The following is a 21,642-nucleotide window of genomic DNA, read 5'->3' on the forward strand; positions in this document are numbered from 1 at the left end:
ACACAAATAGAAATGTACATCAATAAAAATATGTAAATATATATTTAAGTTTAAAGATTCCAGTGCTGAATACCTCCTGATGAAATCAAATTGATAATGTGATTGACCTTGTTTATTTATTCATTTGGGGGGTTATATAAATGTTGAGATATGCACATATGTGCTATTTTATTTTTTCTTTTGTAGCTGGACAGATTTGCCAGCATAAAAATTCCAGGGAGCAAGAAAGAAAGGCCTCCACTCTCCAACCTGAAGACAGCATTTGCAAGCAGTGATTGTTCCTCAGAGATGATGGAAAACCTTCCAAAGCCACTGTCAGACAATGAACTCTTAGAACTTTTTGAAAAGATGATGGTAAGAATTTTGATTCTTATGAAATGTTATGTGATGTAAAAGCTTTAGCTTTTGGTCATGTGTTAGGAACACTGAACTTATTTGGAATTCATGTTACATAGAGTGGTTTCTGATGTCATTTAAGATGGCACTTTAGGTTACAAAAATAAGAATGTAAAGAAAAAGGTTATACCAGTTTTTTGTTTTATATAGGATGTATAAAAACCATAAATATTCTAAAGTGCCAAATGATATGTTTTTGTCTTGAATAGATTATATAAGGGGTCTGTTTGGGTTCGGTTGCATTTTTAGAATGATGGTCACAGTGCTCTGCTGTGTGCGTTGGTAAGTGTGCTGATATGGTAACTTGTTTTATTTCTTTGTTGGTTCTCAGGATAACCACGTTCTTGTAGTCCTGCAATAGTTCTATCTGTAGAGACTTGAACTCACTCATTTTGGGATGTGCCTGTTCTGGGAGGGACACCTGGTGTCATCTGTGGCCTCCTTCAGTTGGTTCTAAAATGATGGTGATTCTCTGACAGACTCGGCTCCTGGCTTTCAAGCTGGCTGAATTAATTTAATGAATAACCCACATATATTAAGTATATTCTAACTACTAAGCACAAATGAATGCTAATTTTATATAAATAGATTATTTACATATATAGTTTTCTGCCCTCAAGTTGCTGATCTCTTAGGATTCAAAACAAACAATTGAGAAAGAGTAAAAAAATGCCTGAAGGTAGTATTTAACGATTGAGTTATTTATAAGTTCAGAATGGGAACAAACTACTTTAATTTTTGTGTACCTCATTAGCTTCGGCGAAAGCTAAAATGGAAAGGAAATTGTAGTAGCGTAGGGAGATTTAGCAGAGAGGTTGGAGTAGAGACAGGTCTTAACTTAGGACAGGATTTGGGTAGCAGAGGGAAGGACATTCTCTTGAGATGGGGAAACAGCAGTGAGCAAAGACAGAGCTAGGTTTCAAATAGCTCATGGGGTGGGGAGAACCATAAGAGGTTGGAAAAATTAGACTGGAACGGTTATTTGGGAAAGATTATGAAAGAATTTTCTATACTAGTCTGAGGAGTTGTATATTTTAGCTTAATGGTTTATTTTGTCTATTTAACTTAATGGTTTTGACAGCCTTATTTAGTTTTGGGGGAAATTATTGCATTCACCTATTTAGTTTAGAGTGTAAGATGTGCTTGGAATTTGAGAAAAAGTTAATAGCTGTTCTCTTCATTGTTCAGCTGGAATCAGCAAGTGTATTTGCCATTATACTACCTTATTTTCTTTTCATCAACAAGTATTTGAGGTGCTGCACATGGACCTTCAGAAGACCCCAGAAGGAAAGAATGCTCGCTTTGTGCTTTCATGGGGTTTTTAATTAGTGTTAGTGATCCCTAACTTTTCATTATTGAACATACATTTTATTAGTATTGTTTTGGCATGAATCTTAGGCTTGGGAACGTCTTACCTATTATGTCAGTTCTTGATGAAGCACTGATTTGGGTTTTAATTGACCACACATAAATACTTCATTTCTAACTCTTGTCATCATGAGTTGTTATAATTTCAGCCTGGAATAACAACAACAAAACAAAACTTTTTTTTGCTAGCCTTTGCCTCACTTAATGAGACTTGTGTTAATGAGGATTGTGTTAATGAGGCTTGTGTAAAAGGCCACAGTACTACCTTGGAGGAGTGAAAATGGTAAAGTATCCTTCCCCTCCCCCTCATCCATGCATCATGTGTTAAACTACTCACCTGAATTATCTGTGAGATTCTGGAATGGTGCTGTTTTGGTTCAGTCATGACTACCTTGTTAAGATAAAAATTTTTCTTTTTGATCATAATTGCTGGTGCCATCTGAGTAAGTTGAGTGAGTAGGCTACTGATATTAGATAGTTACGGAGATCACATTTTATCACCACGAGCCATTAAAACAACTGTCTGGAAAGTACAGACTATAGTTTATGGTATTCTGTTCTGAACATGATTACTTTGGAATTGTGTTTATATTAGACTTGCCCTTCTCCTGGCTGAGAGTATCAATTTCAATAGTAGGTTCAGGGCAGATGGATATTGACATTTCTAAAGTATTTACAGAATACATATTTAATAACTGGGCCAGATCTCTTGTTAAATCTTAAATAGGTCTCCCTGTTGGCAGAAGACCTTTTGCAATCAAATTCACTTTACTAAGCAGAATATGATATTGTTGCTTTCTCTAGGCTGACCAGTTTGCTAATAAATGAGTTTGTCACAACTAAGTTTTTTTTTAAAAAATGAGAAATAAGTTTTTTTCTTTCCCTTCCCTTCCCTTCTGATTCCTTGATCATATCACAGTGCATTGTAGGGAAGATCTGATGATGATTCTGAAGATGAGAAGGGTCTTTTTCCTTTTTTAAATGTGAATTAGTGATATTTTTCAGGTTTTTCAGGGTACCAATTTGACAAATTTAAAGCTGTTTCTGTCTCTGTGGAGGATGCAAGATTTAGATTGGGTTTGATTTTTGGCTTGCACTTATTGGTGGTATTTTTATTAATAGAAATTCTTTTGATGAAGCAACATTTCAGTAATTTTTTATTTTAACCTTTTGGCATTTGCACCACAGAGGCCTCATACCATTTAAAGTTTGCATCTAGACTCTTTGTGTTGGCATTGTGCAACTTTTAAGAAATTCTTATTTAACATTATCGAAGATATTTAAATAATTTTTACATAAAGTGAAAACTTTGTTTTGAAGAACCTTTTTTTCCTCCTCAAAACAGTGTGCTGACTTGATTATTTAATGAATGTGAAGTACAGTGTAGTACTTCAGCCTTGGTACTCAATTCACTTATTTAGGTAATTGATTTACTCGGTCTTTGGGTGAGAGTTTCAGTGTGCTTTTTTTTTTTTTTAAAGTAGTGATGAATTTTTAGTTACATTTCTTAAGGGCTTTTTCTCCCACTTGTCTTTTCATGAAAGCAGAAATTTTACCTGAAAGCCCATAATGGTTTCTCTATGGATCTAGTTATGTGAGATAGTTGTGTGGACTTCATTGTATATAAAACGTTGATTTCTGGAAGTGAGATTTCAGTAGTTACTCTTGAACTCACTGTAAATATATGAACTGGGTTTTGAACCAGGTGAACATTGTAGGTACAAGTCTAAAGTTACTTGTGTATTCACCCGTTGCCTCTTTAAACGAGCCCCCTCAGCTTATTCTTTTCTGCCCCTGGATGAAATCCCAGGCAGGTCCCAGAGCTTTCTGTTCACTTTCGGATAACAAAAACAAACAAACAAACCTTAATTTAATTTAATAACTTAATTTTCATCCCAAGAAAGCTTCTCTCTTTCCCCATTTGAAGCCGGTTCCACTTAGAGGCTCCAGGAGGCGCTGTGTTCGGGGAGTGAGGAATTGGCCTCTTCTCTGTTTCTCCACCCTCTAGACTGAAGGGTTCTTCTAGGATTAGATTGTTGGGAGGGGGCGGAATAAGACTACAGTTGCCATAATAATACTAAATACCCATGCTATTTATAATCAGGCATTGGTGTGTGGGGGTGTTGTCTATTTTATTACAGCTATAACAAATTACTACTACAATTTGGAGACTTAAAACAACACCAGCATACTGTATCAAAGTTCTGTAGGTCACAAGTCTAGGCTGGCTCACCTTGTGTCTCCAGGTCTTACAAGGCTGAAATCAGTGTCTAATGCCTGGGCTCTTACTGGAGAGGCTTTGGGAAAAACCCTCTTCCAGTTTCCTTGCTGACTGTCACCTGGGGGCTGTCTTAGCTTCCAGAGGCTCTCTCCTATCCTTCACCTTCACGTGGGCCCCTGTATCTCAGAGACATTAAATCCACCTCACAGCTAGAATCTCTGGCTTCCTTTTCTGTGGTATCTCTTGCCTACATCTGGAGAAAATCCTCTTCTTTTAAGGGCTCCTGTATTAGTTTGGGATTACCTAGATAATCCAAAACAATTTCCCTAGGGATTTCAAAGTTTGTAACCCTAACTGCATGCGCAAAGTCCCTTTTACCTGACAGGCGCTGATTCCTTGCTCCTGTGGTATATTTGTGTGTGTCTGTCTCCCCCCCCCCCCCCCCCCCCCAGCCTCACCTACAGTTCTCTTGTTACTGGTGACATCTCCTTTGTCTGGTCTTCCTTCCCAGTGTTTCATGACTCCATTCCTTTGCTGGGGCCACCTTTTGGGAGTAGTATCTTTAAATGGCCCAGGCCTGCTTCTTTCCTGGGATGCACACCTTGTCTCTGGAAAGCTAGTGACTTCTTTACCCCTAGCTCCTGTCATTTATCTTGGACCTTCAGATTCTGTTCTATACAAAGAGTTGTTTACTCTGGCTCTTTCTAGCTATAACTTTTAATTTTTGAATTGCTTTCTTCCAGATGTTTACTCCTCTTAATTCTGGGCGGCTCTCTGATGATCAGATCCTATTTGTAACATGTAACACTGCTGACCATTATCTCTTCTCAGCATTTTTTCCCCTTTGGGCACCATGACACCTTTTTCCCTTTCCTGACTTTCTTCCTTTCGGGCCAGTTCTTACCAGTTTACTTTCCAGGTTTCTTCTTCTATCTGTTTTTATTTGCTCTGAGTGTTGCCTCTCGCTGTCTTGTGTTTCCCTATACACTCCTCCTGAAGGATCAGATCCCTTTCATGTTGTAGAATGTCTCCTACTATGATAGCCTGGCTATGTCTTCTACAGAAGAACAGCAACAATCAATCTCTAAAATATGCTAAACTTTAACAAACCAGACCCTGAACTCATTATTTTCTTGTTTTTTTCTGCTTTAGTAAGATATAGCAGACATAAAACATTGTGTAAGCTTAAGGCATTCAGTGTGATGATTTGATGGACATATATATGCAAAAAATAATATAAATAGAGCCACTTTAAAATAGTGTTGGAACTGTCATCCCAGAGGAATTGCCTTGTAAGTTGTAACTCCTCAAACCTTTCAAACATTAAAGCAGGGCAAAATAACCTTTGGACGGGGCCTAGATCATAAATCTCAAACAACTGCAAAGATAACAACAAAACAAATATTAAGACTACAGGACTGATAACTACAAGAGTAAAAATTAAAAACAATATTTAGAATTAGCAGTGTCACTGTCTCAACTTATCTGCCCTGATGGAAATTCTTTTAGGTTGGTGCAGCCACTGTGGAAAGCAGTATGGAGATACCTCAGAAAATTAAAACTGGAGCTGCCTTATGAACCAGTGATTTCACGTCTGGGAATATATCTGAGGAAACCCGAAACACTAATTCAAAAGAGCACATGCACTGCTATGTTTATTGCAGTGTAATTTATAATAGCCATCATTTGGAAACAACCCAAGTGCCCAGCAGTAGATATGTGGATAAAAAAGCTGTGGTACATTTACACAATGGAATGCTACTTGGCTGTAAAAAGAAGCATCCCTTACCTTTTGTGACAGCATGGATGGACCTGAAGAGCATTATGCTAGATGAAATAAGCCAATCAAAGAAAGACAAGTACTATATGATTTCACTTATATATGAAACCTAATGAATAAAGTAAACTAACAAAATAAAAACAGGCTCATAGATATAGAGAACAGACTGACATCTGTCAGAGGGGTGGGGGGTTGCAGGGCTGGGTGAAAAAGATAAAGGGATTAAGCAAAAAAAAAAAAAAAACACAACTCACAGACACAGACAACTGTATGGTGATTACTAGAGGGAAAGGGGGGCAAGGGGAGGTAGAAGAGGATGAAGGGGGAGATAAATGATGATGGAAGGAGGCTGGACTTGGGGTAGTGTACACACAATACAATATACAGATGGTGTATTATTATAGAATTGTACCCTGAAACCTATATAATTTCATTAAACAATGTAACCTCAATAAATTGAATAAGAAGAAAAGAAAAAAGTTAATTCATAATCTATGTTGCTATGGTATTAGAATTTTAACACCGAAAACAACTACTCTTCAGACAGAAACTAAAGTTTTTATTTCGTGACTGCTCAAATAGAATTTTTGAATGAGATAAAATTCAGTTAAATAGTCAACTGATAAGATTTTTCCATTTAAAGACTACTGAAATGTTGACCTTATTCAAATTGCTCATCAGGTCCTATACAATTAGGTGTTTTATGCATTTTTTGCTCAATATTTTCTTGATAGATATTTAATGAATTGTATACATATATCAGTAAATTGCTATATTGAAGTAAACTGCCATTTCAGAGCTGTTTTAAAATCTGTGGCTTTGGTATCATTTTACGGTATTCCCTCACTTATCGTAGGTATCATGTTTCAGACCCCGCCCCCCCATACCTATATAGTTACTGGGTGTCTCAGTGTATGTTTGAGCGGAAGAACTGGTTGACACACAGTGGTTTATAACCTTGTTTAGGTTTCTGTATTCTGCTTAGAAAGAAGCCTTAGTATACTTATTTTCAAATGTTGTTGTAGATACTGTTGGTGCCCCTCCAAAACCCCTTCACCAGGGTGGTTCATGCATATACCCCAGGTGATGAATGTTGGCTCCTAGTGGTTGACAGATGCTCCCTCATTCAGAAATTTGGCCTCAGGGGAATGGTGACTGATTTGGGGGCGTCATTTCAGAAGGCACTGACTGTGGTACAATTTGGGCTGAAGTGAGAATCCAGTTGAGGCCACATTTTCAAATGTCTCTTTTTCCTGTCTTACCTTGCTTCCTTCGCTCCCCTCATCCTGAGGACATCCCCTCTATTATCTGCACCCCAATCCCTGTTTCAAGTCTGCCTTTAGGAAGCTTGACCTAAGACAGTGGAGATATGATATGATCACTTTGAGCAGATGCAAACTTAAGGAACGTGAAAATTGATGTCTTGCCCACAAGAGACCTGTTAGGATTACCTGGAAACTACCAGACACAGGATCTGGGCTCCAGTTCTGGAGTTTCTAAAAACCAATGAGCTGTTAAAAGCCCTTTCATTTCTGAGTGTCTGTCTTTTCTGTTCTGTAATATATGGAGCTTAGAATTGCATTATTCAGGCTCTCATGCTAAAGACTTCCCCTTAAGGCAGGCAGTTATTACATGTAGATGTTTGGTTTCCCTTGGTGCCCCCAACTCTAGTTTCTGGGATAGCCTTAGAAGATGCTTAGTTTTACTCCGTGGAATCACAATATAAAACATGGATGTGTGTTTTGTAGAAAGAAAGCTTCCAGTACATTTCCTAAGGAGTTTGTGATCCCCAGAAGTTCAGTGCCAGCGACTCATAGGGTTTTCTTCTTTTAGCCCTTCTCTTTATAGATAGAGGTTCAAAATCTGTTCTAAGAACAGTGCACCCTTTACACATACATACATTCATTCATACATACATATATACACACAATTTTTTTCTATTCCCATATATATATATATATATATATATATTTTTTTTTTTTTGTAAAGGGCAGAGTTTTTCTTACACTATCCAGTGCCATTTTCTCCTGGACATGCAGAGAATAACTGTGTGTTGGATGACGTTACATGCCTCATAGATGCTCTTGAAAGGTTTGTGCTATTATGTAGTTGATTCCAAACTTCTTTGTAGTATTTCTTCTTTGTTTCCTCTTTGTTCTTAAACTGAGACTGTCATCACACCTTTGTCATGAAGATGAGTACCATATTTAGACAAGAGAGGTCGGATAACCCAGAGGAAAGAGGTTGGGGGAACTATGGGACTCTCTCTTAATTCCAAATGTACTACTTTTGTGTATGAGCTCATGTCATCCTGAAGATGCCTTTCCACAAAGAAAACAGTAGCCTTTTTATCTTTCATCTATCTTGATATTTTATTTTGATTTTAGCCACAACTAATGGGTTTTCTGTTTTTTAGTATTCTATATCTATTAAGTATTTTAATTTGCTGGCTGAGAAGGCTGGGTCATGTTTGGTCATCACACAGAAAGAAAAATGAAAAAAATAGTGAGTAATTTAAAACAGGTTAATGTTCTTACCCCCACCTTTTATAATAATTATTCCCTAACTTCCTCATTACTTATTTCTAGTGAAAATCCTTATAGATAATATAAACTACCTACACTTATAGTTTCAAAAAAAATCAATATAACGCCTCACCATACTTATGTAATAAAACTATATATTTCAATGCGAGCTGTTGGTTATGACTATTCAAGGAAGCACAGTACAGTCACATTCTTGCATCTCTGCCTCATGCCCCTGTGAGTACATCAGCTGCAGTATAGACTGCTATAGGTGTGTTGTTCTGGTGATTCAGAAACCAAAGGCAGTGCTGTCCTGTGATTCCTAAAATTCAGAAATGGAGCACACCTGTTGGTAAAACTAAAAACCAAAACAAAGCAAAAGAACACACACAAAACAAAAAAAACAAAACCCAAAAACCCCCAAAACAAAGAACAGTGTGACTATAAATTATAGAGTAGTACTTGGATTCTTGGAAAATCCAATGTATAATAAAACGAAACAATAAGTAGTATTTAATGTGCAACAATTTACACCTGAATTCCATTTTACATCTAATTTCATTGAATTAGAGTTTAGGCTTAGATAAGTATGATTCTCTCTTTTTTAAAGGTATATACATCTGGGAGATATGGCTTTTTTTACCCCCTTTTTTCTTTTTATTGTGTAGGACTAGCCTGAGTGTTGCAGAAAGTCTGGCACACCTTCCCTCTGCAAGTCTTGGTGGCATCACCTCAGTCATAGTGACAACCAAAATGCCCACGGGCACTTTAAAAATGCTTCCCAAGTGGTGTTAAGGCCTACTGAAAATCACTGGCTTAGTGGAAAAAAATAATGAAACAAAACAAACCATTATTCATATAACAGGATATTATTAACCAGAACAGCTGCGAAAGACATTACTAATTACTACCTTTTATTGGGGTGTCAAATGAAACAGCTTATAAGACCTCAAATATTTATATCAAGGTACAATGAAGGGAATTTTGACTTTTAAGTGCTTGAATGGCTTGGTAGCCAAAAACTGAATCAGCTAAAGCCATAAACTAGTGTCTGATGAATTGTAGCACCCTTATAAAACTTGGAAGAAATTTAGCTTGCTGGGCTCTAGAGGTGATCCAGAGTTCTGCATTTGATGGGCTCATTTCTGAGTGGATATTGTGTTTATATTCATTCCGGCATTCTACACGGTGTATCACAAGCCACCCAGAACTCGTCATCCGGTCCTCCACTTGGGATGCCCTTCCCCTTCAGCCGTTTTTGTCTTGTCTTAGGCACTTTTTCCTTTGCCAGAACAGCTTCTTACTCAAGCAGCTTAACTGATCCAGTAACAATTCTCATGTTTATGTGGATACACTTGACTTATATTTTTAGTGAGGATTAGGTCCATAGCAATATCCAGGTCACTTAAACCCTTGTTTTGAATGGTGTTCAATCAGTGTGTTTTAGGTGGTACCTCTTCTTATAAGCATAATTTTTATATAATTTAGAACTCTGAATATAGTTAAAAAGTTAATGAGTATTTTAGATGGGGTGAAGAAGAGACTATTAAATTCACAGAATGCTTCACCTTTTTGGGGGATCAGTACGAGGTATTTGATAATAGCTGCTTATAGCTATCAGAATCTGGAAAGTGGTTGACTTATTTACTTTTTAATTTTTACAGTAATTTACCTTTTAATTTTTACAATACATGGAGCAGTGCTTTCAAAACGGTGCAAGATAGCTTCAGGTACAGTGTTTGTAAAATGCATATTTATACAGATTTTGAAATTGTGAGTCTTTAATGACTTTATGAAAGGCAGATATCTTCAACTGTCTAATTATCTATAGTGAGGTCAATGTAATTTTGCTAGCCTGCTGTGAATTTAAAAAGCTATTTTAGCATTTTACCTGTGAAGATGATCCAAATCCTTTTTTCTCTACCTCAGCTTTCTCTCTCCTCCAGGCAGAACTACATGCAAATCATTCCAAAACAATTAATGCTGCTGTAGTCACAAATTATTGATTTTCCGTTCATAGTGTATGTAGAGTGGCTGCTCTACTTAGATTCTAAAATGAGGCTTTTTAATTGTGTTTTCCAGGAAGATATGAATTTAAATGAAGATAAGAAGGCACCATTGCGGGAAAAGGACTTCAGTATCAAAAAAGAAATGGTGATGCAGTACATCAATACTGCTTCCAAGGCAGTAAGTAAAACTGTCAAGTGGAAAAATACTGCTGAAACATGTGGTAGTATGAAAAACAATGCATATGTCTAATGAAGTGCTTAAGTGTGTGGGCAACTGGAATAATGGGGCTTTTGAGCGTACGGTTATAGGCACAAGATCTATAAGTTTGTTTAATTTAAAAGTATTTCCCATCTTATAACTTTTAAACTGCTTTTGTATTTTAGCTGCTCACATTGCTAGAAACACTGTGATGAGTTGGTTTATTTACTCTAAGATAACTTTTCTTGTTACTGAATTAATATGGTTATTGATTTCTATGTCACTTGTAAATTGGGATAATATTTGTATTATAGAAAAGTGAGACTGATTTTACTCCAACTGCCTGAATCAGGATACATTTTTCTTATTGATAAAATTATCTTGTAACAGATTATAAATGTAGACATTGAAAGGAGCATTGAACCTCTACATGGCTGCCAGTTTTCTAGGGAAACTTGAAATATGTGGGTGGAAGTAATGACTAAATGTCTAAGAAACCATGACTGGCACATAGAATCAATTACATTTATTTCATGGACCAACAAATGAGCTTGGCCAGTCATATAAAAATTGTAAATAAATAGAGTAGATAAAAAATATAAAATGGAAGCTAATGAAGAAGCATTCGGTAGAAAGGCCATAAAAAATGATTTTGGCTGAATTTAAGAGAGAATTGGATTAGGAAAAAATAATATACTGTAGTTTTCATTGGATACCTTAACCTAAGGCCAGATTAAATGAATACAAGTTATTTATACTTTAATTCCATTTATCAGCTATACTGGTCAGTGACTCTCTGGTATTTATTTTGGAAGAAAGACTCAAGTGATGTTTAATTTTTAAACATGTCTCTTGCTTTGGCAGTCTGAAGTTCAGTTGCAGAAATCATTCAGTACCTGATTTCAGCTTTTTATGTAGATGGGCTCTGTAGTGATACAAATCATCAAGCATACCCACATATGCTTGTTGTTAGAATTAAATTGTTTATTCCATGGTTAAAACAACAGGTTTTATACCCGGTGGCTGCCTCTGTGGTAGCACTGGTGGTGGTAGCAATTTTTGTTTTTTATTTTTGTGATTTGTTTGTTGTTCATGCTGTTGAAATTATTACACCATAATTAAAAATATAGGTCACTGTGTATCAGTAAAAATACAATTTTACTCTTAATGAGTCTACATTTCTAAGACATTCATTTGTTCACCCATCACATTTAGTGTCTGTATGTCAGGCACTATTTTATGCCCTGGAGATGGAGCACCAAGATAATCTATCGTGAATCTTATAGACAACACAGGACAACACATGTAATAGGTGAAATAGGTGAAAAAAATATCAAGGGAGTGGAGATAGTATAACTGTTTTATATAGAGTTTTAATTAGGGAAGAGTACCCTGATTTGGGAATTTTAAATCCAACAAGCATTGACTTTACTTAATGGAATTACAAGAGATACTATATTAAAACTGGTTTAGAAAACCTTGCACTTTAATTCTTGAATTTCAGGTAAAAACAGACTTTCTAATAGAAGAAATCATTTTGAGCTTCATTATAGTGGATCTATTTCAGTTTGCATTCACTGATTTTAAACTTTAATCCTCTAATCATTTTGTACTAAGGTTGAAATTTATTTACCAGAATTAGTTAATTAGATTATCAGGATTGAAATAGATTAGTTATCTAAAGTACGATTAAAGCATTGACTCATTTAATTAGTGTGTGGAGGATCATGGCTTTTCCTAAGAGGGTTCTGAATAATTTGGCAGATGTTTAATGCTGTAGAAAGTTCAAGCTGGCCAGTCATCTATTTTTGCTCTGGAAGTAGAAACACATTTTATTAACTCTAGGATACGGACTTTGTCATGCCAGCATATTTACGTTAACAAGCACTCAAAAAGTTACCCTGAGAAAACCAATCAAAATTCATAGATAGGTTGTTTTAGAGATGCGGAGAGTGTGTGTCACATATACTTTTGTTATCATTTTAGCCTTAGAACTTGTTTTGAGATTATCTTTTTTGGGTAAGAATTAACTTTTTAAAGAAAATAGTACTGATGCCTAGTTGATGCTTTGAAAGTGCTTTAGAAATGTTAACTCTCAAAATAGGACTAAAGTAGATAAGTTTGGTTTTTAGAAGAAGGGGGGAAATCAACCAATTTAGATTATTTTGAAGACCTTAGTAAGTTTCAGGTTAGGTAGCCAAATTGTAAAACTGAATTTCTTAGGTTAGGAAAGATTATTAAAAATTTATCAAGCAAATATCATATGTAGAGGTCGCAAATGCCAGATTCACGTTTCTAACTTCCTAGGGCATTGATATGTGACCCAGCTTTGTCCAGTACAATCTGATGGCCAGGGCTGCTTGGGGCTTCTGAGGAAGGTTTCCCTCCCTCATAAAAGGGTCCAGAGCAGGAAAGCCACTGTTTTCTGCCATTGCTCATGAGAGGGTGTGGGTTGCCTGGGAGGTCACATCTTAGAGCCGCTGCGCTGGTCTGATGCAGTCCTGCCTACAGGCACTTTCATTGCATAAGGTGATGCATGTTTTTCTTTAAGCTGCTTTAAGTTGAGTTTTCTGCTTTGCTGCTGTGAGCATCCTCATATGCCATCCTGATACACTTTTGCCTATGCGGGATTTCTCTCCATCTCTAATTCACCCTGGAGATTACTCTTTCCCTCCAAAGGAGCATCTTACAAGACCCTCCCCTCACTTAGTATACTCAGAACATCCATGAGAAGGGTGGGTACTACATGGTCTACGGCCCATTTCTTAGTAAACGACTTGCCTCAGATGTTTAGCAGCAAGTTGATTGGAGAAAACTTCTTTCAAAAAGAATGATACATATTTTCCTTTTGTTTGATTATAGCTAGAGGATAACACTATTCTGCAGTTAGTGGTAGGGACCTTGAAAGTAGGATGTGACATGGTAGTCCAATAGAAGTGAATTTACAGTTCCCAAACAATGTAAGAAAACTCTGTAACAGAGCAAAGGATCTCTTAAGCCACAATTGCCTAAGAACTTTTCCTATTTTCTAAATGGAAGGGAACTAGAATTTAATATATAGATCTATCATATAAATGTATCTAATTATGCTTAATCTAACTGAGAGTCATTCCCATTCTTTATTGTGGTTTAATATTTTTAATCTTTTTCTTCCCTTAAAATTCTTAAAGCATCTTTACAGACGCTGTTAAATGATGATTTTTGTAGTCAAGATTCTTGTGCTTTGAGTGGACAAGCCAGGCTTAGGAGCTATGTCCTAGTACAGTTGCTATGTTCACTCTAAAATAAAACTGGAATGAAAAGTTTTCCTTTTCTTTTTGGTTTTGATTTATCATAACTTATGTCTGTGATACCAGTTTTTATGTTGATGTTTACTTTTTTGTGGGTGCTTGAGTTGTATTTAAGGTGAGCTGGCTCGGGATATATTAGGTCTGGATAATGTGAATATCTCCCACGACAGGGCTAACAGAAAGCCATGGGTTAGTTCATACACAATTAAAGAAGACATTAAAAAGGACATCTGGAGAGGGTGGGATTTAGATCAGTGCAATACCAGTTTCCCACTACCCCTTATCACAAATAAATAAAACATTCACCATACTTTTCCCTTTTTTTCCTGCCCAAAGATGCTTCTATTTATGCTCTACTTTTAGGCTTTTTCAGGGTAATCTGTGGTGATACAACACCGGAGAAGTCCTGAGAAGCCAAAACATTTGCAAGAAAGTGAAAGCCAATCACTGGCAGGAGGAAGAGGCTCAGAGTGGATGACTGGGAGTGAAGAGGGAGATAGGGAGGTGGAGTTTGGGAGAGAGGATGGGAGCACCAGAAAGATGTCTGGTTCTTTGTGGGGATGTGGAGTTTCAGGGAGAGAAACTAAGAGTTTGGGGGAAATTTTGTTTGTGCTATATAGTTTTCAAGCCTTTATTATGTCCCCAACAACTATTCAGGGGAGGTAAGCATTTGCTCATCATTGCTTTTGGAGTCATATTTTTCTTTCTTTTTTTAAAATCTTTTTTTAATTGTTATTCTATTATGGTTGTCCCAGTTTTTTCCCTGTTGCTCTCCACTGCCCATCACCCCCTTCCCCCAGTCAGTTTCCATACTGTTATGGAGTCATCTTTTTCTTTTTTCCAATTTTTACATACAAGATGATGAGACTGTCCAGACTGCTTATTTCTGTACAGATTACAACTGGACTGCTACCTGTTGGCACATAGTTTTTCGTTTTTTAAATGGTTGTACCATTAGAGGTGGATAAAATATTTTATAAATTTCTTTTTTAAATTTATCCTTCTAGTTCTAGTTTGGAATCAATAGCTCTCATAGGCTTCCTGCTCCCCTCTTCCCCCAACATGTCATAAGAATTTGTATCACAGATGCAAGTAACATGCTCACTTCCAGTGGGCGGATATCTAATAAGGAGGGCCTAATTTCATGTTTCTAAGTGTCATGGAACCCAGCGCTTTTTCCTTTTGTCCGGCAGTCAGAAGAATATGCGAGGCAAGGTTGGGGTCTCTTGACAGTTCCCTTATTGCAGACATTACAGTATTCATGTGTACACCCCTGCCGTTCACGTGCTCAGCGCTCAGCGCCACTCCTGCTGTCTGAACACAAACCCTCCTGTGGGGGTTCCTGCCCCTTTTATATTACGTATAGACAAAGCCGACTACTAGCCAAAATATGACATCAATGCTTATATAACTGTGAGTGCGCTCACATGCTAATCTAATTGTTGTTTCTAGCAGCCCACGCCTGGGCATTCAAGGTGAGGGACCTGACTAGACTCCATTGTCTCACACTAAGGTTCTTTTTTCAAAATAATTTTTAAAAAATCTTCACCTCAGGAAATTTTTTTTGTATTGCTTTTTTAGAGAGAGAGAGAGAGAGAAACATCGATGTGAGAGAGAAACATTGATTGGTTGTCTCATATGCGCCCCAACTGGGGATCAAACCCACAACCTAGGTATGTGCCCTGACCAGAAATATAACCTGCAAACTTTTTGGTGTATGGAATGACATTCCAACCAACCAAACCACAGCAGCCAGGGCACATTTCTAAGCTTCTTAATTAGAACATCATTTATTTCATATTTTATGTTTAGTTTTTTTATTTTTGATGTCTTTTTTCAAGAAGGAAGCAGAATCTCTTTTTTCATAAGTACTCACGAAAGTTTGCTAGTTTCCTGGTCAACCTGGACTGCAGTCAGGTGACAGCAAAGGCCTTCCTAGCATGTATTGGGAAGTTTGGATAATGATTTCACTTTACTCCTTGAACTCATAACTATTCCTGTAGTTCCTGTTTAGTCTTCTTTGAAAAGAAATCAAGTTAAATATCAAATATTATTGAACATAACTTTAGAAGGCATATAGAAAGACTAAAAAGTTTTTTAAGCAGTATGATAAAATGACTGACTCTAAATTAAGTTCATAAGCATAGGGTTATAGATTCTTGTATGTGTGTTTAAAGGCATTTCGAAAGGTGTTACTGTGAGAAATGCTCACAGTAAAAACACCAGGACACAGAACTTTATCAGTAGCCAAGACTTTGTTTATTCACAGGTCTGCAGAGCTGGGCACACAGAAAAGATGCATGCACCCAAATAGAAAAAGCAAGCTGGTTTTATACTAACTCGAGCAGCCCCCCCCCCCTTCCCCTTCCTCCTCAGTTTCTCCATGCTTGGATACTCTGGAATTACAATTTAACACTATTAACTAAGTTAACTGAGGGTAGTAATTCCCTAAATTGTTTGCTGAGCTGTCTAGCTACATTTTCCCATTTCCTGTGTTTGGTGATGAATATCTTCCCCCTTTGATCTCAGGCATTTGTGCTGAGCTGTACAATATCACTTCCTGACTTGTAGGGTATGCTAATACTGTTGACTCTGACTCAGAGACCCCCTAATTCAAGATTTAATTACATTTGTTCTTTGCTGCTAATTATTTCTTACTCTGGTTTGAAAGTCACCAGTTTCTTTGCACCTTATATTAACATGGTACCAGTTGTTCTAGCTCACTAGGGCATGATGTTCTCAAGTGTGGAGGACGTGGTTTCTTGCAGTTTTGCTCTTCTAGGCATGTATTGATTGGAAAAGAGTTATGTCTTGAGAAAATGATAGTTATATGTTCATATTTGTGTATATTTTTATTAGGTAGAAAATATAGTGTTCATTGTTCTAGCATTGATTTGCTAATATTGTTATATCAGTAGGGGTATGTCCATCCCTTTCAATGTCTATTAGAGTTCAGTTTAAAACTTTAAAAAATTATTTATTGATTGTAGAGAAAGGAAAGGTGAGAGAGAGAGGGAGAGGGAGGAAGGAAGGAAGGATGGGAGGGAGGGAGAGAGGAAGGAAGGTAGGTAGGTTAATTTGTTGTTTCACTTATTGTTGTGTTCGTTGGTTGATTTTTCGTAAGTGCCCTGACCCAGGATTGAACCTGCAACCTTGGTCTATCCCCTTGATGCTCTAACCAACCGAGCTAACCGGCCAGGGCCTTTATAGAGTTCAGTTTTATATTTTGGAAATCATTGTTAAATACAGGTAAGTCAAGTTTTTTCTTCTTCTTTCTTTTACTTTTCATTACTGTTTTTCTTTGAAAGGTTTCTATTTTAATTATGGCGGAAACATAGAGGGACCAGTTTTACACATTTTTGGTAATTAAAGTTAATGTGGATAATTTTTTGGCTTCCATTTGAGGTTAGGGATTTGATCAAAGCCACCCTTCTAACATAAAAGCTTAGTAAAAATCTGTGGCTGGTACTTGGTGTAAGACACATATTAATCAACAATGCCCTTGCTTAAAGATGCTTTGCCTGTTTGTCTTCAGGTCTTGCTTGCTGACTAGGATTAAATTTCAGAGCCTCAGGGCAATCAACTAATTTCTTGTTAAGAATATTTCCTAATAATCTATTTGGCACTTTAATTTCCACTTGTGCCTATAAAGGACAGGTTTTATTTATGTACAATTAAAATGATCTTTCAGCAGCTGAAATTCATCCGGCTTTCTCGTGAGTAGTTTCTGGGCAGTACCAGTGGCGTTTCTTGTTCTCTGCTATTACTGAGGTATGGTTTTATTTAGGCAGGAGGAGGTCATGAACAAAACAGTCATCTTCTTTTTTTTTTATAGGAAGAAATTATATTAGGTGTAAATTAGAATAATGTATTTTTGGTCTTCTAAAAATCTTATAGTTATTTAAGATACCTGTTCTTTAAAAAAGACTTGCCAGGTATAGAAACATTGTTATTACTAGTAAAAAATACTAGAATTTTAGAGCTGTATGTGGTCATAATGCTAACACTGATTGTGGGATTAGAGATAATCAGAGATTATTTTCCTCTTGGTTATTTGAGTTGTTTCTTGGTCTAAGATATTTTGCTATTCACATGCTTATTTTTTAGATATTTATGAATGTAATTAAACTTATATCTGATAACTGCAAAATTAGTGAAAACTTTCAAAGTGCCAGAAGAAGAGACATATGGTTATGATGGAGAGGAAAATGATGAGAAACTATCCATATGGAGTGAACTTTTTGAAAGAAGAAAGTTATGAAGGAATAAGTGAAAAATTACAAAAAATGCTATGTATATACAATTCCCTTTCAGTAAACAAAGGGGAAGTTAATTGATGAAATGAGGGAAAAAAATAATTAGGAACAATGGCTCTCAACCTTGATATCCATTAGAATCATCTGGAGAACTTTGAAAATGACATTGTCTGTGTCCTACTATTTAACGATTAAGTCAGAGTTCCTGTACATGGGACCTAGGTATTAGTATTTAGTAAAGCTCTTGGTGATTCCAGGTTACAAAGATGAGAACTATTGGCTATACAAGATGTATCTCATCAATAGATGTCCTTTTTTTAAATCCTCACCCAAGGACTTTTTTTTTTTTAATTGATTTTAGAGAATGAAGGGTGGGGGAGGGTAGAGAGAGAATGAGAGAGACAGACAGACATTTGCTACTTGACAAAGAGTAGGCTAGAGTGGCAAGCAGGCCTGTATTGTAGGAAGGACTTCACAGCAGGAGTCTGGGTGATTTTGAGAGTGTGTTTATTAGCTGGGGCAGTGAAACAAAGGAAAGCCTTAGGGTAGAAGAAGTAACAGGAGAGAGCCCAGTGGTGCTCTGATTGGCTCCCTAGAAGTGTTATAGGAAAAGAGTGAGCCATGAATGGGCTGCTTTTAGCTCACTGGGAAGTAAGGTCGCAGAAACAGAAGTGAGCCAAGGAGGGGCTGCTTTTAGGTCATTGGGAAGTCAGGAAAAACGGGGGCCCCCTAAAGACAGGGAATCAGTCTGGGTGGGAGCTGCTGCTGCCCATTGCTCCCCTGACTGCATGTCTCCTGGGGACCCTTAGAGTTCAGGAGAAAATAAAAAGTCCATGCTTGAGAAGGGGCAGGAGCCTGCTTTAGAGTGAGCCCGCACTGAGTCTTTGTCCTGAGGGCTTTTAAAATCCTTTTTCTGCAGGTGAGAATCTTAGGAGAGTTTCAGCAGAGTGGTTATCAGCTTTCCAGGTGCATTTTTAATATGCTGATGTGTCAAAATGAGCGCAGGGGGATTTTGGGGAATAGTCTTTGGTTTGTTATACTCCTTTACTTTTATCTTGGGTCTGTCTGGCTTTTAATGGTGTTTTTGTTATTTGTTCCCTTGACTTCATCAGTCCTTAGGTTTAGTTGGCACAAATGGCAGCGATTTGGTCTCTGTTCTCTATTTTCCAGGCCAGGGAGACTTAAGCTCTGTATTCTCTGGTTAGGGGAGGAGAGGTAAAAATCTTTCTCACGTGTCCTTGTTTAAGGGAGATAAGTTCTTGTGATTCACCAGCTGGCTCAAGCTGATGGGCCTACTTTAATTTTCTTGTCTTGGTTTTCCCATTCCACTTGCCCAGGAATTTTCCTAGCTTCTTACTATCCTGCCTCACGAATGTGGGAGAGAAAAATCAGTTGGTTCCCTCCTGCACCCTGACCAGGGATCAAACATGCAAACTTTTTGGTATATAGGACGTTGCTCCAACCAACTGAGCAACTTGACCAGGACTAGATGTCCTTTATTGTAATGTTCATTCAACAAAAGACTAGAAGTTCATAGATTTAAAGGCTAAGCCTGGTGAATATTACTAATAAAACTGTTATCAAGGCACTGTGGGTTCAAGGCTAGTTGGCATGTGCATAATATCAAAGTGAGTGTTCAAGTGACATACTGTAGCTACTAAGCAATTCTCTGACACTTGGCCACTTGTAGAAATAATCAAAGGGGAAGGTTATCTACTCTAAAAAATAGAAGAACCTGGTCTGTTTTGGAACAAGGTGTCCGATAGAACAGGCATTAGCAAAAAGAACAGTGAGTATACCTTGTTTTAAAGACTCAGGATTTAGTTTGTGGCAGTAAACTTAAATCTGTCTTTAGTTTGGACTTAAGAGACATCCTTTCAGTTTATACTTATTCCTAAATAGAGTAAATTATATATAAACCTAAAAATTCTTTATGGGTTAATCATCTTGTGCAGAAATCATTCATTCCTAATTTCCTGCTGCCCTGATTTAGTGCCATTTCCTAACTGGTGCAAAGTAATGGTTTCCCTCCACTAAGACTTGATACAGCTTCTTACCCTCATTGTAATGCAAATTTATGTCAAATTTTTCACTATCAGAAAGCCTCCCAGGGTAGATTAAGTAAAATGGGAGTTCTGCCCTTGATATTTTACTGAGGTGGGAAAGCAAAATACTCCAATAGTAAATTCAGAGAATCTTATGTTTGACTACTTCTTATATATTATTACTGTTACACTTGATATTTTGGGTGGGAGAGGGATAGACTTTTTATTGGAGTTAAAAATTTTTTGCCATTAGGTTAAGAATGGCTTTGTTATACTCTCATTTAGTAGACATTTTCTTAGTTATGGAACTGTTTATTTACATTAGGTCTGGTATATCTTAGAGTAGCTTTATGTTTTGCAAGTGAGGAAAGGTCCAGGGTGTATGTGATATTCCCAAGTTAGGGCTGCCCCTAGAACTAGAAACAAGTTTTCTGATTTTAAAACCCTTTTATTATAAAATAAAACAGTTATAGAAAACACTTCCAAACAAGTATGTAGCTTAATGAATTATTTATAAGGAGAACACTACCCAGATCAATAACAGAACCTTGCCAGCCACCTGGAGAAGCAGGGAGCCCTCCATTTACCCTGTCTCAGTCTCAAACCTTGGTTTTCCTCTCTGAAAGTAATTACTGCATTGATTTTTTAAGGTGTTGCTTATTTGTGTTTTATAGCTTTATCATTTAGAAATATACGTTACCAGACACCATAATTTATTCTTGCTTATATGTTAAAATTTTGAGTATTTTGAACATTTTGTAATCTTCAGGTTCCCCATCCATCCCTTTATTTTACCCAGGGAAGTCTGGATGTTGCTGATTGCATGCTTATGGTGAAGTTAACATGTTTTGCTTTCCTTTGTATTTCCTGCAAAGTGACAGCTAGATCCAGGGCTTGATCAGACTCAGGTTTAATCCCTTTGGCAAGACCATAGGAAGTATTATGATCTGTTATTAGGAGGTACTTCATGTTTCCTTTATAATGAAAATTCTATTATTTCCTTCATTAGTTGGAATACATTCGTAAAGAGACAGTTCCTCTCCAAATATTGATGATCATGATATAGGAAATTTAGGATAAATACCTGATTTTTTTCTTTATTTGCCAGTTTTCAAGATACTGAGTTGGTTCCCTATCATCCTCTGAAAGTGATCAACTATTCTTAATGTTTTAAAAATTAATGCATCATAATTATTTCTAGTAAAGCTCAAATTGTCCAATATCTTACCAGTGGGACCTTGCCCAGTTGGCTCCTGTTGTTTGGGCATGACCCTAGGAGTTTTGGATTGTTTCACTCCGACCTGGTGAGATAAGATGACACAGGCTCTTTTCCCGTGCTAGACCTGGAATCAGTCATTTCCTTGAGTGAGAAATGATATTTCAAGAACAGTCTGGGGCTCAAGGATATTTATTGCTGGTGGGTTAATCCTTGTTTGTAGGCCTCTTCAGTGGAAAGACCAAAAGAAAAATGTGTATTTAAATTTGTTTTCTTTTGTATGTGTTGTCCACATCACCAACTGTTGCTGTGTACTGTATGTACAGTGCGCATGTAT

General features: G+C 37.0%; 1 protein-coding gene across 1 annotated transcript in view; it reads left to right on the forward strand.

The window, feature by feature from the left end:
- Nucleotides 1–21,642, forward strand: part of DIAPH3 (diaphanous related formin 3) — a 474,633-nt gene that overhangs the window by 55,329 nt on the left and 397,662 nt on the right. The window contains exons 3-4 of the mRNA XM_090258348.1: nucleotides 187–354; nucleotides 10,373–10,477. Of these exons, the coding sequence (XP_090114474.1) occupies nucleotides 187–354; nucleotides 10,373–10,477 (273 nt within the window). The remainder of the gene's footprint in view (nucleotides 1–186; nucleotides 355–10,372; nucleotides 10,478–21,642) is intronic.

This window comes from Furipterus horrens, unplaced genomic scaffold (genome assembly GCF_987537825.1).
Source record: "Furipterus horrens unplaced genomic scaffold, mFurHor1.1.pri manual_scaffold_12, whole genome shotgun sequence".
Taxonomy (NCBI): Eukaryota; Metazoa; Chordata; class Mammalia; order Chiroptera; family Furipteridae; genus Furipterus; species Furipterus horrens.